Below are 16,772 nucleotides of genomic sequence, written 5' to 3'. Positions count from 1 at the left end.
CCTCAGCCCCGTCCCTGGGGGGATCAAGCCCAATCCCACCCTCCACCCCTCAAATCAGGGCCTCCTCCAGACCCCCTAAATATGCCACCGTGATGAAATCCAGTAGTCCACCCATCCTTGCTCTCTCCGGCAGGCACAGATCACCCTCGGGAACCCCTTCTCCACGTAGGAGTCAAGCAGAGGAGAAGAGGGCCTTTAATTCCTTAACGTCATTCCAATAACAAAGCAGGGTGTTTGCAACAAAGACAGGGTCCAGCAAACTGCAGCCCACAGGACAAGTCTGTCCTGACGCCCGCTTCCACTCATCCCAGAGGCTCACAATAGGTCTGTCGACTTCTCTTTTTAATTTTTTTTCTGAATTTTTATTTATTTATTTGAGAGAGAGCATGCACAAGGCGGGGGAGAGGTAGAAGGAGGGGGAGCAGCAGGCTCGCCGCCAAGCAGGGAGCCCAACGTGGGGAGGGCTTGATCCCAGGACCCTGAGATCAAGACCCAAGCCGACATCAGACACCCAACTGACTGAGCCACACGGGCACTCCTGGTTTTACATTTCTTAATGTTTGAAAAAAAGTACAGAAAGAACACTGTTTCATGACGTGTGAAAGTTACATAAAATTTGCATTTCAGGGGGGCGCCGGCATGGTTCAGTCAGTTGAGTATTTGCCTTCGGCTCAGGTCATGATCTCTGGCTCCTGGGATCGAGTCCCACATCAGGCTCCCTGCTCAGTGGAGGAATCTGCCTCCCTCTCCCTCTGCTGCTCCCCCTACTTGTACTCTCTCTCTCTGTCAAATAAATAAATCAAATATATATATATATATATATATTTTTTTTTTTTTTTTTTTTTTTTTTAAGATTTGTTTTTATTTATGATAGACAGAGAGAGAGAGAGAGAGAGACAGGCAGAGGGAGAAGCAGGCTCCACGCCAGGAGCCCAACGCGGGACTCGATCCCGGGACTCCAGGATCGCGCCCCGGGCCAAAGGCAGGCGCGAAACTGCTGAGCCACTCAGGGATTCCCCCAAATATATATATATTTTTTAAAATTCACATCTCAGTGCCCATAAATAAAGCTGTAGTGCACACAGCATCACCCACTCAGGGGTGCATCACCTGTAGCATATCCTGCAGTCCAGGGGTACAGGTGAGCGTGGGTGACACAGAACCTGTTCGGCCTGCAGAGCAAAAAATATTTACTATTTAGTCCTTCCCAAAGTTCGCTGGCCCCTGTCGTCTCCACCTTGGCCGCCACTCGGCCACAGGGAGTCTTCGCCTCCCTTCCAGGCAGCACCACAGAGCGACCAAAGTGACCCGGGACCCGCCCTGAAGAAGGCACTCAGGCTTCAACGTGCCACCAGAATTATTACTAAATGAGCTTGCTTCGCTCGCCTTGGCTCCAGTTCAAGAACGCAGTGTGGAGCTTGCCAAGGTCTCATAAAATGGGGCAACAGAGGTTTGAGACTGGAGGAATCAGAAGCTCCCCGCTGCCTCCTTCAAAGCCTTAGTCTTTTGCAAGAGCTCAGCATGTTGTAATCTGACCATGGCCAGTGGGCTGGGCGATCTGGCCACAGCTGTGAACCCGACTCCCCCTCCGGTCTCACCCACCACGATTTTTTTTTAATTGCGTAAAACTTCTCAACTTCACCATTTTTAGGTGTGTACATTTCAGTGACATCAAGCCCACTGACCTTGTTGTGCGACCAGGCCCATCATCTGTCCCCAGAACTTTTTCATCGGCCCAAAAGGAAACTCTGTCCCGGGATCCCTGGGTGGCGCAGCGGTTTGGCGCCTGCCTTTGGCCCAGGGCGCGATCCTGGAGACCCGGGATCGAATCCCACATCGGGCTCCCTGCATGGAGCCTGCTTCTCCCTCTGCCTGTGTCTCTGCCTCTCTCTCTCTCTCTGTGTGACTATCATAAATAAATAAAATCTTAAAAAAAAACAAACAAAAGGAAAGGTTTTAAAAAAAAAAAAAAAAAAAAAGGAAACTCTGTCCCCAGGGAGCACCAAGGCCCCAGCCCCTGGCACCCCCTCCTAGGTCCTGTCCCTAGGGCCCTGACTCCTCTGGGTGCCTCATAGGTGGACTCATGGGGGACATGTCCTGTCGCGGCCGGCTGCTCTCACACTCAGCGCTGTGTCCTCAGATCTCGTCCACGGAATAGCAGGTGTCAGGGCCGCGGGTTCCCATGGCTGCATCACATGCCAGCATATGGACGGAGCTCACTTTGTCCGCTCACTGGTCTGTGGACACCTGAGTTGCTTCCACTTTTTGGCTGTTGTGAATCATGTGGTTCTGAACAAGGGTGTGCAGATATCTGCTTGTCTGCTCTCGGTTCTTTGGGGGAGATGTCTGGAAGCAGAACTGCTGTCATATGCCAATTCCATGTCTGATTTTTCCAGGAACCTCGCACCCGTTTCCACAGGAGCCACACCATTCCACCTCCCCACCGGCAGTGCACCAGGGCTCCGACTTCTCCACACCCTCGCCAACATGGGTGAGCTTCTGGTTTTTTGTGGTCGCCATCCTGATGGGTATGAGGGGGATCTCTGGGGTTTCCGCTGGCACTTTCCTGACGATGGTGATGAACATCTTTTCAGATGCTTTTGGTCATTTGTGCATCTCTTCCAGAGAAATCTCTATTAAAGTCCTTGGTCTGTTTTGTTTGTTTTTTGTTGCTCAGTGGTCCTACCAGTAAATTAAGGCCAGATTTAAGGCCACACTGTCTGCTCTTGATTGTCCTCCTATCTGGTATTTTTGTCCTGGAAGAGATCCCACAGCCCCTCAAACAGAAGTCTACGAGCTGTCCTCGACCTCCATCCCTCACACCCCAAGAACAGTCCATTGGCACAACTCGGTGGCTCTCCCTACAAAAGAAATCTCAAATCTGTTCCTGTCTTCCGAAGGTGTCCCGACAAACTAGAATCAAATCGAAACCTCCTCACCATGTCCTACAAGGCCCCAGCCTGCCTCTCCCCATCCTCAGCCCCACTGGCTATTTCCTCTTCAGACACTAAAGTAACCACCTGCCCATCTCTGGGCCTTTGCTCATGCTGCACCCAGGAAGCCACTCCCATGCCTGACCCCTCCTCAGAAAGGCCCACCCAGCCACCCCACCAGTCCCTAAGGTCAGCTCACCTGCCCTGCTCCCTTCAGACACCATTTGTGAGCCTCTCTATCTGCCTGTGCACGGGCCTCCCTGCAGCTACCATGTCAGTAGCTGAGAGGGGGGCCCGGTCAGCTCTGCCCACAAAGGCACTCCTACACTGCCCTGTGCCCAGCACACAGTACGTGCTCAGCAAACACGTGCCGAAGGAATGAGCAGCCTTCCTAATCACTCGGCCCCCTCCTGCCCCTTCCTGTCTGTTCCACTCCCTGCTTCACAAACCGACCTGACCCATCCATCCACAGGGACCGAAATCAGCTGAGGCAGAGGGTGATGAATGCAAAGCGTGCTCCTGGCGGGAGGAGGGGGCCCCCTGGAGCCTTCCCAGCCTCTACCGCGGTGGGTCAACCAGACTATAGGTGCGAGAGCTCTCAAAAAGTCAGAGATGTTGCAGAAATGCAAGGCCATCCAAAACCACCAAGAGGGTTCAAGAAGCCCTTCCCAACACTGCCCCCCAGGGTTGAAGGATATCTCAAACCTCAGCTGGACTCTGTCCAGCCCCAGCCTTCCTTCCTCCCCCACCAAGGACACAGGTGGCCATGACCGCTGACCGTCCACCACACTCACTGCTCCCTGGCCACAAGGGGAGGTCAGAGACGTCAGTCCTTGCGTCTTATGGGAGAAGATGGTGAGGGCCAGGCTGCCTGCCAAGGACAGCCTTCCCGCCTCCAGGCCCTTGCTGCCACCTACCCGAGCCTCAATGGTCTGCCACTGTCCTGTTCCATGTCCTTTGAACACACAGTGCCTCACCACCCCCACCATCACCACCCCCAGCTCTTATCAGGAACGGGTAGTGCCCAAAGCACTGTGTTCACCCAGTCCTCGGCTGTATGGATCCTCACAGCACCCCCACCTTACAGATGGGGAAATTGAGGCAGGATGCTTGCGGTGGGCTTAAGGGCTCAGGAGCTCCCGATGGCCCAGATTTCCTCTGGGATCTCTTCCATCACCCAGGACCGCTGGACAGCCTCCAGGAACAAATTCTGAATTTACTCCAGAAAGAGCCTAGGAATTGGTGTTGACAATGCCAGCCCGATGCAGCCACCGCACAGCTGAATATACACCGGGCCCATCACGTCCCATTTACTAAACTGATCTATCCCTCGCAACAACATCTGTGTGGCCAGGGCTATGACTATCCCCGTTTTACAGATGAGGAAGCCGACGTCCGGAGAAGCGTCACTTGCCCACAGCCACACAGCTGGAGAGCATCGTCCTGCTGAAACGAGCAGACCTCAACCAACCAAAGAACAGATCCCAGCTAACTCTCATGAACAGCTACAAATCTAGATCTCCATATAAATCTGCCTATCTTTAAATGCTGGGTACCAATTTACTTATATAAAATTTTCTAATTGGGAGTGTGTGGTCACACAAAACACCTCCCCAATCAGGTCTGAGCTACAACCCTGGGAACCAAAGCAGAGGGCACAGGGGCTGATCCAGGCTCCACTTCCACCAGCAGCTGTGTGATCTCTGGCAGTATCTCAACCTCTCTGAGCCTCTGTGACTCCACTGGGAATACACACATAATCACACCACGGAGGCATTATGAGGATATAATAAGCTGTTCTACGTGCAGCTTGGTGCCTGGCATACAGCAAGCATTCAATCAATGCTAGCTGCTGTTGTTAGTATCATCCTTCCTGTAGGGAGAGGAATGCTGGCCCCTCAAAAGACATGTCTACCTGGACCCTTAATTTGACCTTATTTGGAAGAAAGGTCTTTGCAGACTCAGCTAAGTATCTCAAAATGAGATTATCCTGGATCACATGGTGGGTCCCAAATCCAGTGGCAAGATTCAAGAAGGGCCATGTGAAAAGGGAGGCAAAGATTAGAGGGATGTGGCCACCAGCCAAGGGCCACCTGGAGCCACCAGAAGAGCGAGGCAGGCCAAAAGTCTAGAATCCTGGTGTCTGTCCTCCAGAGCTGAGAGAGGATGTATTTATTGCTTTAAACTACCAAGTCTGGGGATCCCTGGGTGGCTCAGCGGTTTAGCACCTGCCTTTGGCCCAGGGTGCAATCCTGGAGTCCCAAGATCGAGTCCCACATCGGGATCCTGGCATGGAGCCTGCTTCTCCCTTCTCCTGTGTCTCTGCCTCTCTCTCTCTCTCTCTCTCTCTCTATCATAAATAAATAAATAGATAAATAAATAAGTCTTTTAAAATAAAAATAAAAAATAAACTACCAAGTGTGATCATTTGATACGGCAGCCCTAGAAATCTAATATGCTCCCCCAAGAAAGTTCCAGAAGACACACAGATGTTTCTAAGCAAGAAGGCTTTTGTAAGATGGATCTCAGGGAAACGAGCTCTTCCCCAAGGTGTTGGCGGGAATGAGGGAGCCACAGCCCTGCTTCGGCAGCTTCTGTTTACAGAGTCCACAGGGAAGAGGGAGGGCCTCCAGCCAGGGCCCTCTGAGGTGATCTACATGCCAGAACAAGGATCTCCAAGATCCACCGCCAGGTACCAGACCCACGGCAGAGAAAGGCATGCCGAGTATGTACCATGTGTGCCTGGGAAGGAAGGATGTGCCAGTCTCTAAAAGACACAAACACTGACTTTTAGGAGGGAACTAGTAAACCAAGTTACCAAGGACCTACTGGAGCAAATACTCATTGTCAGGGCAGGGAGCGGTGGCTCTTCATATTGCACCTTATTTTGAGCTTGTACTAGTTTTTTTGTATGCTTTCAATTTTTAAAAATCATACCCCTTGTTTTATTTCTTTATCTCACTTCTGATGTCAGCAGGGGCTTTCTGGGCAAGCACTGGCCTGCAGAGCACATCAGTCCAGCCGTGACAAGTAAGAGGGCCATCTGAGGCCATGTGAGCTGAGAAAATCAGCCCTGCTGCACAGGCCCCAAGTAGCTGTTGGAAAAAAAAAACAAGTTCCCAGAGAACCCCAGAACTGGGGGCTGAATTTGAACCTAGGGACCTGCAGGCCCGAGGATCAGAAACACATGTTGTGGTGGGTTGAAGAACATCCCCCAGAATTCACATCCAGCTGGGACCTCAGAATGTGACCCTATTTGGAAATAGCATCTTTACGGATGGAATCGAGTTAAGGATCTGGAGATGAGTTTTTCCTAAATCCAATGACAAGTGCCTTATAAGACAAGGAGAGGACACAGAGGCACATGGCCGTGTGAGCACAGAGGTCCTAGGAAATTAATACACACATGCACAGTCACATACCAGTATTAGCAGGTGGGGACACCCAAGCTGGTGTTGAACAGCACAGAGGGGGTGAGGGGTCAGCCACATTCTCTCCCGGTCCTGGACACACACCAACCTCGTGCCCTGAGCTTTCTCTGGAGAACCTCACAACCTCTGCCACTCTGGAGTTAGCTGGCCTCAGCCACCAGGAGCCTGAGATTTCCAATTAAACCACACCCAAGGCCTGGGGTCCATTTTATGTGACCCCCAACAGACTCCTCAAACTTTGAGCCTTGGATTCTGCAACTCCAATGACATACAAAAGAAAGGTGACTGAAACTTACGACACGGAAATCAAAACCACACCCATGGCAACCACAGAGGCTCAAGAAGGCCTGAATGTAGCAGGCACTGGCGTGGACGTGGGAGGAACAGCAACTGCCCTTCTGGAAGCTACGGTGAATGAAGACAGCTCTCTGGCACTCTACGACCCAGCAATCCACCGCCAGCATCCTGAGGAAGTCCCCGAGAACTACAGGTGTGGGGCTGGGATGTCTGCTGCTCATGGAGGCCAGAGCCCACAAAACCAGCACCAGCAGGAAGGGAAAGAACAAAACATGAAGAAATCCAAGGGCAGCAGGAAGCACTGAGCCGAGTGCACATGCAGCAATGCAGGCAGGCCTCAAGACCAGAGCACGACTCCAGGACAGCACAACTCAGAGTCCCGAGCCGTGAGCCCAGGTGAGCCCTCCCCAAGGGCTCCCAACTCCAGGTATGTCCAAGGGCACGTGAGAGCAGAGCTAAAGATGCACATGCCAGGACCGGCAGGCCTACCCCTGCTGTGGACCCCTGGGGAACACGGGTGAGGACACTCTGGGGCAAGGGCCAAGAGTGCTCACAACCCAGCACACAGGGACTCACGGCCACCATGAACAGGAGACACCCAGATGGCCACGCGGTATATTGTACAACCGTGAAAATCAGGTGTGACTTTTTGCAGCAACAAGGCAAGATATCACCAACATAATGAGAAGTAAAAACAGATACAAAAAGTATCTATGTGGGTCTCAGACCATCTGGGCTGAGCTGTTAGAACAAAATACCATAAGACGAGGTGGCTTATTTATTTCAGTAGATGTTTATTTCTTTCTTTTTTTTTAAAGATTTTTATTTATTTATTCATAGAGATGCAGAGAGAGAGAGAGAGGCAGAGACACAGGCAGAGGGAGAAGCAGGCTCCATGCAGGGAGCCTGACGTGGGACTCGATCCAGGGTCTCCAGGATCACGCCCTGGGCTGCAGGTGGCACTAAGCCGCTGTGCCACCGGGGCTGCCCAGATGTTTATTTCTTACAATAAGGAGCCTGGAAGTCTGAGGGTGCCAGCGTGGTCGGAGGACAGCCGTCCCTCTGGCTGCAGATTTTCAACGTGTCTTGAATGGGGGAAGGGGCAGGAAACTCCCTGGGGTCTCTTTTATAAGGGCACTGATCTCATCCGTGGCACCTAACGGCTCTCGCTCTCTGCTCCCATGATCAAACTACCTCCTAATACCATCGCCCAGAGCATCAGGTGTTCAGTGTGTGAGATGAAGGGAACACAAACACGTTGACTATAGTGATCTGACCCTGGCTCCGAAAAACCCAGGCCCTTCTCACAAGTCATCAACTCCAAAGTCAATCCAAAGCCTCACCTCAATCTCTAAATCTCTAAGTCAGGTGTGAGCCTGTGAGATCAAAAATGCTACGCAGGGTTCTGGAACACCACAATCCAGGTTTGACAGTCTCATTCCAAAAGGAGAAAAATGGGAGAACAGGTCCAAGGGGAGCCCAAAACCCAACGGGGCAAGCAACACTAAACCCCAAGGCTGGAAAACAATGCCCCTAGGCTGATGTCCTGCTTTTTTTCCGGGTCCACCGGGGCTGTGGCCAAGCCGTCCCGCAATTTGCTGGGCACGGCCCATGCAGCAGCTGTCGTGGGTGGAGTTGCACGGCGCTGGCTCCACCTGCCTGGGGTCCGTGGGGTGCTGGGCATCACCCCAACATAGTCCATCCAGCAGCCCCACTGGGCAACCACCCTCTGCCTGGAGAGCACGCCTACACTCCCCTCTACACCCTGGGGCAGAAGTCACCTGGCTGGTTGAAATCCAGGTGATGCCCCTCCTCTGATGGCCTCTGAATCATTTCTGGGGTCCTTCCCTCATCTTGAAGAAGAGCACAGGTGCGGCCGAACGGTCCCACAGTCCATCCCGTAAAGATCTAAGAATTCCAGCTTCCTTCCCTCACTCTGTCCTTGTCCTTCCCCTCCGGTTCCCGCTGGCTGTCTTCCCACTGCTGGGGTGATGAAGTCTGCCTCACACCCACAATGATCCCCTTATCAAACGGTCATTAGCCACACCCTTGGCCTTCTCTTCTGAACAGGCTCTCTCATTGTCTCCACTATGGACAGGCTGAGAAGTTTCCAAATGTCTCAGTTCTGGTCCCCTTTGATGAACAACCTATGTGTCGCCTCCCCTCTGTTCACATTTTACTACAAGCGCCCGCAGAAGGCAAGCCACACCTTCCACACTGTGCCTCAGTGTCCAATTTCATCAAGTGCAAGCTCCTTCCACGAGATACCAGGACGCACACTCAACCCAGCACATTCTCTGCCCCCTTCTCTCAACAACGGTCTCTACTCTGCTTTCCAAGCAGGTCCTCATGTCCGCTGGTGACCATACTCTGCCCACGACCATCAGGAAGGGTGCTCTCTGAGAAGATGGGGGCTCTCGCCAGCTCCCCTTTTCTCCGAGTCCTCACCAGGGCTAATTTTAATGGTCTGCTCGTGGCAATGTGGGCTCTCTCCAGCCTGTGCCCCAAATTCTCCCAGCCTCTGCCCATTACCCAGTTCCACGGCCCCTTCCCCAGTTTCTGGGTACCAATTTCTGTCTTAGGCCACCCAGGCCGCTGGATCAAAATGTCATAATAGGGCAGCTTCTAAACAACAGACATTTGTTTCTCACACTCTGGAGGCGGGGAGTCTGAGGTCAAGGTGCCAGCATGGTCGGGTGAGAGCCCTCTTCTGAGTCGTAGGCTTTTTGCTGTGCCCTCACCTGGCAGAAGCAGCAAGGGGGCTCCTGGAGATTCTTTTAAAAGGGCACTAATGGGGGTGCCTGGGGGGCTCAGTTGGTTCAGCCTCCAACTCTTGGTGCTGGCTCAGGTCACTGGATCAAGCAAGCCCTGGGTCGGGCTCTTTGCTCAGTATGGAGTCTGCTTATCCCTCTACCCTCTTTCTCTCTAAATAAAAAGGCTCTAATGCTTTTATAAGGGCCCCACCCTCCTGACCCCATCACTTCCCAAAGGCCTCATACCATCACCTGGGCGTAAGGTTTACCATATATGAATTTTGGGAAAACGGACATTCAGACCAAATCTCAAGATGCAGACAGGAGAACACAACAGGGAGCAAAACAGGCCAGGAACAGCTCCTCTGCGGGGCTTCTGGGGGGTACACGGGGTTCTGCTTTTCTGTCTTGGGGCAACCACGCAGATGTGAGGTCTCTGCTTAACTGCATGTGTCTCCGGCACCTCCCTCGAAGCCCGTTTTATTTCACCCCAGAGAGAAATCAAAGACTCCCGAGTTGCAGCAAGGAAGCGAGAGGCCGCCGTGGGTGGAATCCAGGAAGCCTGGGAACAGGCAGGCGAAGGAAGTCCCGGGGATGCAGAGTCTCCCGCAGCTGCCAAGGGATTCCGGCTGCAGCGGGCTCGGGGCCCAGTAGGGCCAGCATGACCTCCAGCACCCGCCCAGAGGCCAGATGGGGCCAGGCTGATGGGGCACAGGGTTTCCACAGGACTCAGAGGGATGGGCTGGGGGGGTGCAGAACAGAGGGGCGCCCCCACCCCCGCTCCAGTGTCCCAGGGCCCCCTGATGCCCCCCTCAGCTCTGCAGCCCAGAGGCAGAGGAGAGTGTCCGGTGCAGCCCACAGGTGGTCATGCTTCCACGGTTAATCCAAAGGCGGGGAGGGCAAAAGGCTGCTGGAAGGATCCTGGGGCCTGGGGGCTTCCCGTAAGGGGCAGGAATCAGAGTGAGAACAGAAAGCTGGCGGAGGGGGGACGACTGAGAGGGGCAAGGCCAGAAGGCATCACTGGCTCTTGCTGTCTCGGGGGTGGAGGAGTGGGGGCTTGTGTTCAAACTCTCCCTGGAGTCCTGGCCTGCTGCAGGTGGGGCTGCCAAGCCGGGGGGTTGGGTCAGACACCCACCCCAACTCAGCCAGAAGAGCCCTACTCCCATCTGATTCATACAAGGAGGCTTTTGTGTCGGAATCTGTTGGAAGAAAACGTGCACTCATGAGGAAACAATCCGCCAGATCCAAATTGAGGGGCATCCTGCCAAAAAAACTGGCCTGGTCCCCTCACAAACAAACCTCAAACAATCAGCGGAGCTCGGGAGAGGGCTCACGCCAGCCCCCTGCACGGTTCTGGCAATTTCTCCAAAATAAGATGTTTCAAACTAAAGCCTCAGGTGGGGAAAAAAAAAAACAAAAAAAACATGGGCTGCTTTTTGGTTGTTTTACAAAACCAAATGGCCCCTCGTAGGAATGGCTGGGACATGCACATGGTGGAGGCTTCCCAGGCCTCCAGACAGACCAGTGAGAGCTACCCAGGTGAGCTGGGAAGATTTTAGAAAAGAAAGCAACAACGATGCACTGAGAATGGCAAGACGTAGGGAAGAGGGTGCAGTACAATCCCACTTAGGAGAAACAGAGGCAGGCTAATCCTTCTATAAGCACATGTCCGTAAGGTTAAGGCAATAGCAACAGCAAACACTCATGTGACACTTGCTGTTATCCTGAGTGCTTTACATATGCCAACTCTACTTTTTAAGAGCCCTAGAGAGGAGATACTTTTATTAATTCCATTTTACAGAGAAAAAAGTAAGGCACAGAGAGGTTAAGTCACTTGCCCAAAAGCACACAACTAGGAAATGGCAGCAATAGCATCTGAACCAGACTGTCTGGCTCCAAGGCCCACGCTCTTGGATCCACCTTATCTTCTGGATGCCAAAAGCCTGGCCAAGGGCTGGAGAGAACCCCAGGGATTTGAGAACTCGAGACGGACCTTGGCAGTGACCTGCTGCACCACCTCATTCAGTACCCCCTACCAGCTCCCAGCCTGCCACTCTGCCCCATGCCTCTTACCCAAATGGAAATGACCACGTAGGCACCCAGGGCACCTGTCAGGGATGCACTCAGGGGCCCCTACCCCACACACCTCCACACTGTCCTCACTGAAGAAGGATGTGCCCCAACGTTTGGGGCAAGGGCCAGCAGGCTGGTAGTCATTCCTCCAGGGACTACTGCTTATAGGTGTGCTAAGCCCCACTGCAGAATATTACTGCTGGCTACGAGGGTTCCAGGTCAACCCCCCCATCTGCACCTGCGCAGACTGTGATAAAGGCCACAGGGTCTCAGCTCGTCCCTCGCTCACCACCCTCCCCTCCAGCACATACCCTGGGAACCGCCAACCGAAGGCAGACAAAGCCTGAACTTTGGCACACCTCCAGCTCTGATGCCTCTCCCGGTTTATAAAAAACATCTCTTGCCAATCCTGCCGCCAGGACATGGCAGACAGGGATAGAGGATGCCAGGTGCTCCTGCAACTGTTCAGCCTCTCCCAAGCCCTGTTCCCCTGGCCCATCTGGCCTCCACCCAGCATCCCACTTCATCTGCTCACCTGGGACAATCTGCCCTGCCAGCACTCATTGCCAATTTGCTCTGTGGCCTCATGCAAATCCCCGCTCCCTCTGGGTTTTGTTTTCCCCAAAGGAAAAATTAAAAATGAAGCTGAGTTCCAGATAAAATGATCTGAGAGACTGTGAAACCTTCCCTGATAAAAACAATTAGGTGATAAGTCACCACTCCCTCAAGAGGTCTTCGATTGGACCAAACACTGGAACTGCCAGGGTCACTGAGGCAATGACATGAAGAGGGAAAGCTATTCTGGGGCAAAGGGCCTTTCAACCATTTTTGCTACCTGTTACCTTTCCTCTCTTGCTAACAACCCCACCCCACCTACCCCACTTCCTTCTCATTTAGGGCACCAGCCCACCAACCTAACTCCCTGGGCCAATCACTGCAGCCCATTTCTCAAGCCAAGGTGACTGGCTCCGAGGGGTGCATAAACACAGGCCCAGCCTATCAGAGCCAATGAACATTCACAGCACCTTTTCCCAGTCACTAGGAAAATTCTCTAATTACCCTTCAACTCCCTCCACAAGGTTCCCTCCAGAGACCCCTGGGAACTGTAAAGCAGCCAGTCTCTCCCCCGAAGAGTGCAAGTGGGCCCTACATAGAGACGCTGGTGAGTGATACGGAAGCACACATACCCCAAAAAAGGAATCTTTAACTCCAGGATTGCATTCAGCCTGCCGGTTGCCTCATTACAGGGTCCCCAGGAAGAAAAGTAGGGCCATGAGAAATTCCCTCCCCACCCTCCCTCTGTGCTCTCCAGGCTGATCTGAACCCAGAATCCAATCGACAGATGATTCACTGAGTGCAAGGTAAAGATTCTGCATGGGTGAGGGCACCTGGACTACACCTCCACTGTCCCTTACAAAGTAAAATTATCAGCAGAAGGGACCGGAGTCTCCCTCTCCAGCCTCATAGAGTCTCTGCTGGTGGGGACCAGAGTTGGCACATAAATGATTCCACTTTAATTTAATGCTGACTCTCGGCTTAAATGCAGCAGAAGGGAAACATGCTCTTCCCCCCACCCCTCACCCCATGCAAGTGACCATCCCTGCTCCCTCCAGGAAGCAGAAGGAAGGGGCTCCAGACCAGCTCCCATGCCTCCCCCAGCGCCTCAGCCAGGACAGGTGCTGTTTCTTGACCCACCACTCAGCCCTGACGACATCTTTGTAAATCATGTTGGGACAGAGAAGGGGTCAAGCAAAGCAGGAACCACCCAGTCACCAGAATCACAGAGAAGTCATAGGAGGCTTGTTAAGACTCAGGTGCTGGATCCAGGACCCCATCACAGAGACCAGGCTCCCGGTGGCTCCTCTGTGCCAGGCATTGTGCTATATAGCAAGTATATTCCTGCATTTTCTTCACTACAACCCTAGGAGGTGGGCCTGGGGAAACCAGAGCCCAGAATGGTTAAGTAACTCACCACCATCACATAGAAAGGAGTGGAAGAGCCAGTAATGGAATCTAAGGAGTCCAGTTCCAAAGCTCATGTTTTTGAGGGTCCCTGCTGGGATCCCTTACAGCCTCAGCCCAAAGTCCTATGCCAGCCAGGTCTCTGCCCTGGACCAGGGTCCCCAACGATGGGACATGAACAACACAGACAAGGCCCTGTCTCATGGAACCTCAAGCATATGACCAATATAACTTCTGAGAATGGCAAAGGTTTGGAAGAGAGTAACACAGAGTGGTTATAGCACAGACAGGGTAGACAGTGGGAGTGGGGTTCACGGGGCAGGTTGGTGGTCAGGGCATATCTTTTTCAAGAGGTTGCATTTGAGCTGAAGCATAAAAGAGGAACCAAGCATAAGAGCCAGGGGGAAAGCATTCCACGGAGCAGGAATAGCACATGCAAAGGCCCTGGGGTGGGAAAGAACACAGGGGCACTGCAAGAAAAGAAAGGCCTATGGGGCTGGAACAGGGTAAGAACTCTGACAGTTGACACAGGCAGGGGCCCATGAAGAGGAGACTTTCAGGCTATGGGGGCAGATAGGCTTCCGGCCACACAAGAAGTTTTTAATCACAGTAGTGAAATGACCCAACTTACATTTTCTAAAGAGCATTCCAGCTGCAGCAGAGAGAACAGACAGCAGAGTGGCAAAAAGATGCAGGAGCAGACAGCGCGGTAAGGAAGCTTGCCAGAGATCTGCAGTGGGGCCCATGTAGGGGAGGGAAGTCAGCCCCACATCCCCGTGCAGGACCACAAACCACCACTAGTCACAAACCTCCCTATGAAACCACCCTTGTCTTCTAAACATCCATTCAATAAATATTTGAGAACCTATGATTTATGTGTTAGGCATCATTCCAGGTGCTTGGGACACAGCAACAAACAAAACCAAGGTCCCTGCCCTCATGGGCCCCACATCCTCGCGGGGAGAAATAGACAACAAACGACAAACACAATGCACAGCTATGTAGTATCTCACAGGGTGACAGGCTACAGAAGAAACAGTGGGGTAAGCAGGGATCAGAGCCCAGGGGATCAGGGAGGGTGCCGGCAAATTGAAACAGGGGAGGTCAGGGTGGGCCTCCAGAGTACCTGAGATCTAGAAAAAGCCCTGAAGATGGTGGGACAGCGAGTCTTGCACATCAGGAGAGAGTTGAAGGCAGAGGGAAGAGCTGAGCTGGAATGTGCTGGTGTGTCTCAGGAATGGCCAGAGTAAGGCGAAGGGGAGGGCAGGAAGGGGTCAGGAGCGGATGGTGCAAGCCTAGAGGGCCAACAGAGGGATGTGACTTTGACTCCCAGGGGGATGGCACAGGCCCACTGTGGGGGGGTTTGAACAGAGGAGGATGGTGATATGACTGCAGAATTCACGGGGTTCTTTTGGGCTGCTGTGTGAAGAAAACCCGGCCAGGGAGCAAAGGTGAACACAGGGAGGCCCATGGGAATCCAGGTGAGAACTGGTGGCCCCTTGGAGAGGGGCAGTAGCCATGGGTGTGGCAAGAAGTGGTGGGATTCTGGACATACTGTGACAAGGAAGCCATAAACGTCCCGATGGTCCAGTGTGCAAAGTGAGAGAGAGACAGAAGGACAAGAATCGAGGCTGGGTCCAAGGCTTTCAGCCTGGGCGGCTAGTAGCCAGAGGAGCCACAGACGGAGACAGGAATATGGCCAGAGGGACAGGGTCCGGGCGTGGTGATGAGGAGCCAGGTGTCGGGCAGGGTCCTGCCAGCACTTCCCACTACCCAAACTGAGATAACGGAGTGGGCCACTGGATGCCGGAGGCTGGGACTGGAGAAAGGCCTGGGCCTGGGACATCAATTTGGGAGTAGCCAGGACATAGATGCCACTTACTGCCCGAGACTGGCTGAGCTCACCCAGGGAATGCGTGACACAGAAAGGATGTCCAAGAGCTGAGCCCCAGGTCACACCAACAGCGAGGGGTCAGGGAGATCACGAGGCACCAAGAAATGAGACAAAGAGCCTGGCCACGGAGGTGAGAGGAAAACCAAGACAACAGACATTTAAAGTGTCTCAAGAGTCTTTCTAGGCGCTTCCAGAAAAGGTGGAAGGAACTTCACCCAAAATGCCAGGAAGCAAACAAGGTTCAGGCCACTCCTGTTCCTTCCCCCTCCCCAGCACAAGGCTGCTGGAGAACAGGAAGACACAGTGGGGCGGGGGGAGGGAGGAGGAGGAGGCACAAAATAGACAGCCAGGCCTGGGGTCACCAACATCCTGGACCTCTGGGTTCAGGCAGGTGCTAGGCAGACCCACCAGCTTGAACTCTGGATCAGAATCACCCCGGATACCCTGTGATCCCAGCTGCTGAGCCCTGTCAAGCTGCAAAGCCAAGAATGGACTGTTTTGTGGTATTTTGCTTCTCTTTGCATTTCTGCTCCTGCCAGCCACTCCCAGGGCCAGTGGAGGCCAAGGTCACGTTTGAAAAGGGGGAGGGAAATGAGGTACATAAAAGATCATCTCCTTTTGTTTTGTTTTATTTTGGGCCTAGGCATACAATGGAATTCTCTGCACAATAAATGTGTTTATGGGGCTGAAGTTACCAGATCTTTGTGGATCTGGTTGGGCAGGGGCCCAACACTCCTCACCAGAGTCCCCCGGCTCTCAGATCAAGAACCAGAAGTCTGTGTGCATCGGCCTTGGAGTGGAAAGCAGCCCTGGAGGGTGGCTGATGAGCCAGGGGCCCCTCTGCAGCTGACCAAGGACACGGGATGGCCCTTCTGGGCACTGGTGACCACCAGCAGGCCCCGCAGACAACGACAGAGGGGACATGCCTGTGCCCTGTGTCCACTGTGACCAGGATGGGCCCAAGGGAAACTTCATCAAGCAAGTCTCTGACACCGGTTCATGACTCACTTCTGTGTCATTCGTTGCTAGAGAAAGGCCAGAACAAGGTGATTCCAGGTAACTGAGCTGAACCAAGTTCTAGCTAATCATGTTGAATCACTGAGTGGAGGCACAGCGAGTATTAGTCATTCTGGGAAAGGAACATTTCATGGAATGGGAAGAGCCAGATGCAATGGACACACCCCCGTGCCAGGCCAAGAGAGGGCCAGGCTGTGATGGGGCACATCACCACACATGGATACACGCACCCCAACACGCATGGACACATGCTAACATGCATGCTCGAGTGTGTCCAGATATGCAAGCACGTGTGCCACCACGTGTGGCTGCACATCAACATGTGTGTATACACGTCCATACACATACGCGTGTATGCCAATGCACAGACACTCGTACTCCCTGTTGACATGCCGACATGTGCATACATGTG

General features: G+C 53.2%; 1 protein-coding gene across 10 annotated transcripts in view; it reads right to left on the bottom strand.

Annotated features, from left to right (window-relative positions):
- Positions 1-16,772, bottom strand: part of SCARB1 (scavenger receptor class B member 1) — a 100,132-nt gene that overhangs the window by 48,819 nt on the left and 34,541 nt on the right. Inside the window, exon 1 of one of the 10 annotated variants that reach the window (XM_035706380.2) lies at positions 8,443-8,509. The exons of 7 other annotated variants lie outside the window; for them this stretch is intronic. In XM_035706380.2, coding sequence (XP_035562273.1) covers positions 8,443-8,494 — 52 coding nt within the window. In that variant the 5' untranslated portion in view covers positions 8,495-8,509. Of the gene's footprint in view, positions 1-3,386; positions 3,415-8,442; positions 8,510-16,772 lie in introns of those variants that run through there. 2 more of the 10 variants (XM_035706381.2, XM_035706384.2) reach the window with 2 other exon arrangements.

The sequence above is a fragment of the Canis lupus genome, chromosome 26 (genome assembly GCF_003254725.2).
Source record: "Canis lupus dingo isolate Sandy chromosome 26, ASM325472v2, whole genome shotgun sequence".
NCBI lineage: Eukaryota > Metazoa > Chordata > Mammalia > Carnivora > Canidae > Canis > Canis lupus.
Note: the sequence above shows the minus strand (reverse complement) of the source record. Positions and strands in the feature narration are given on the sequence as shown.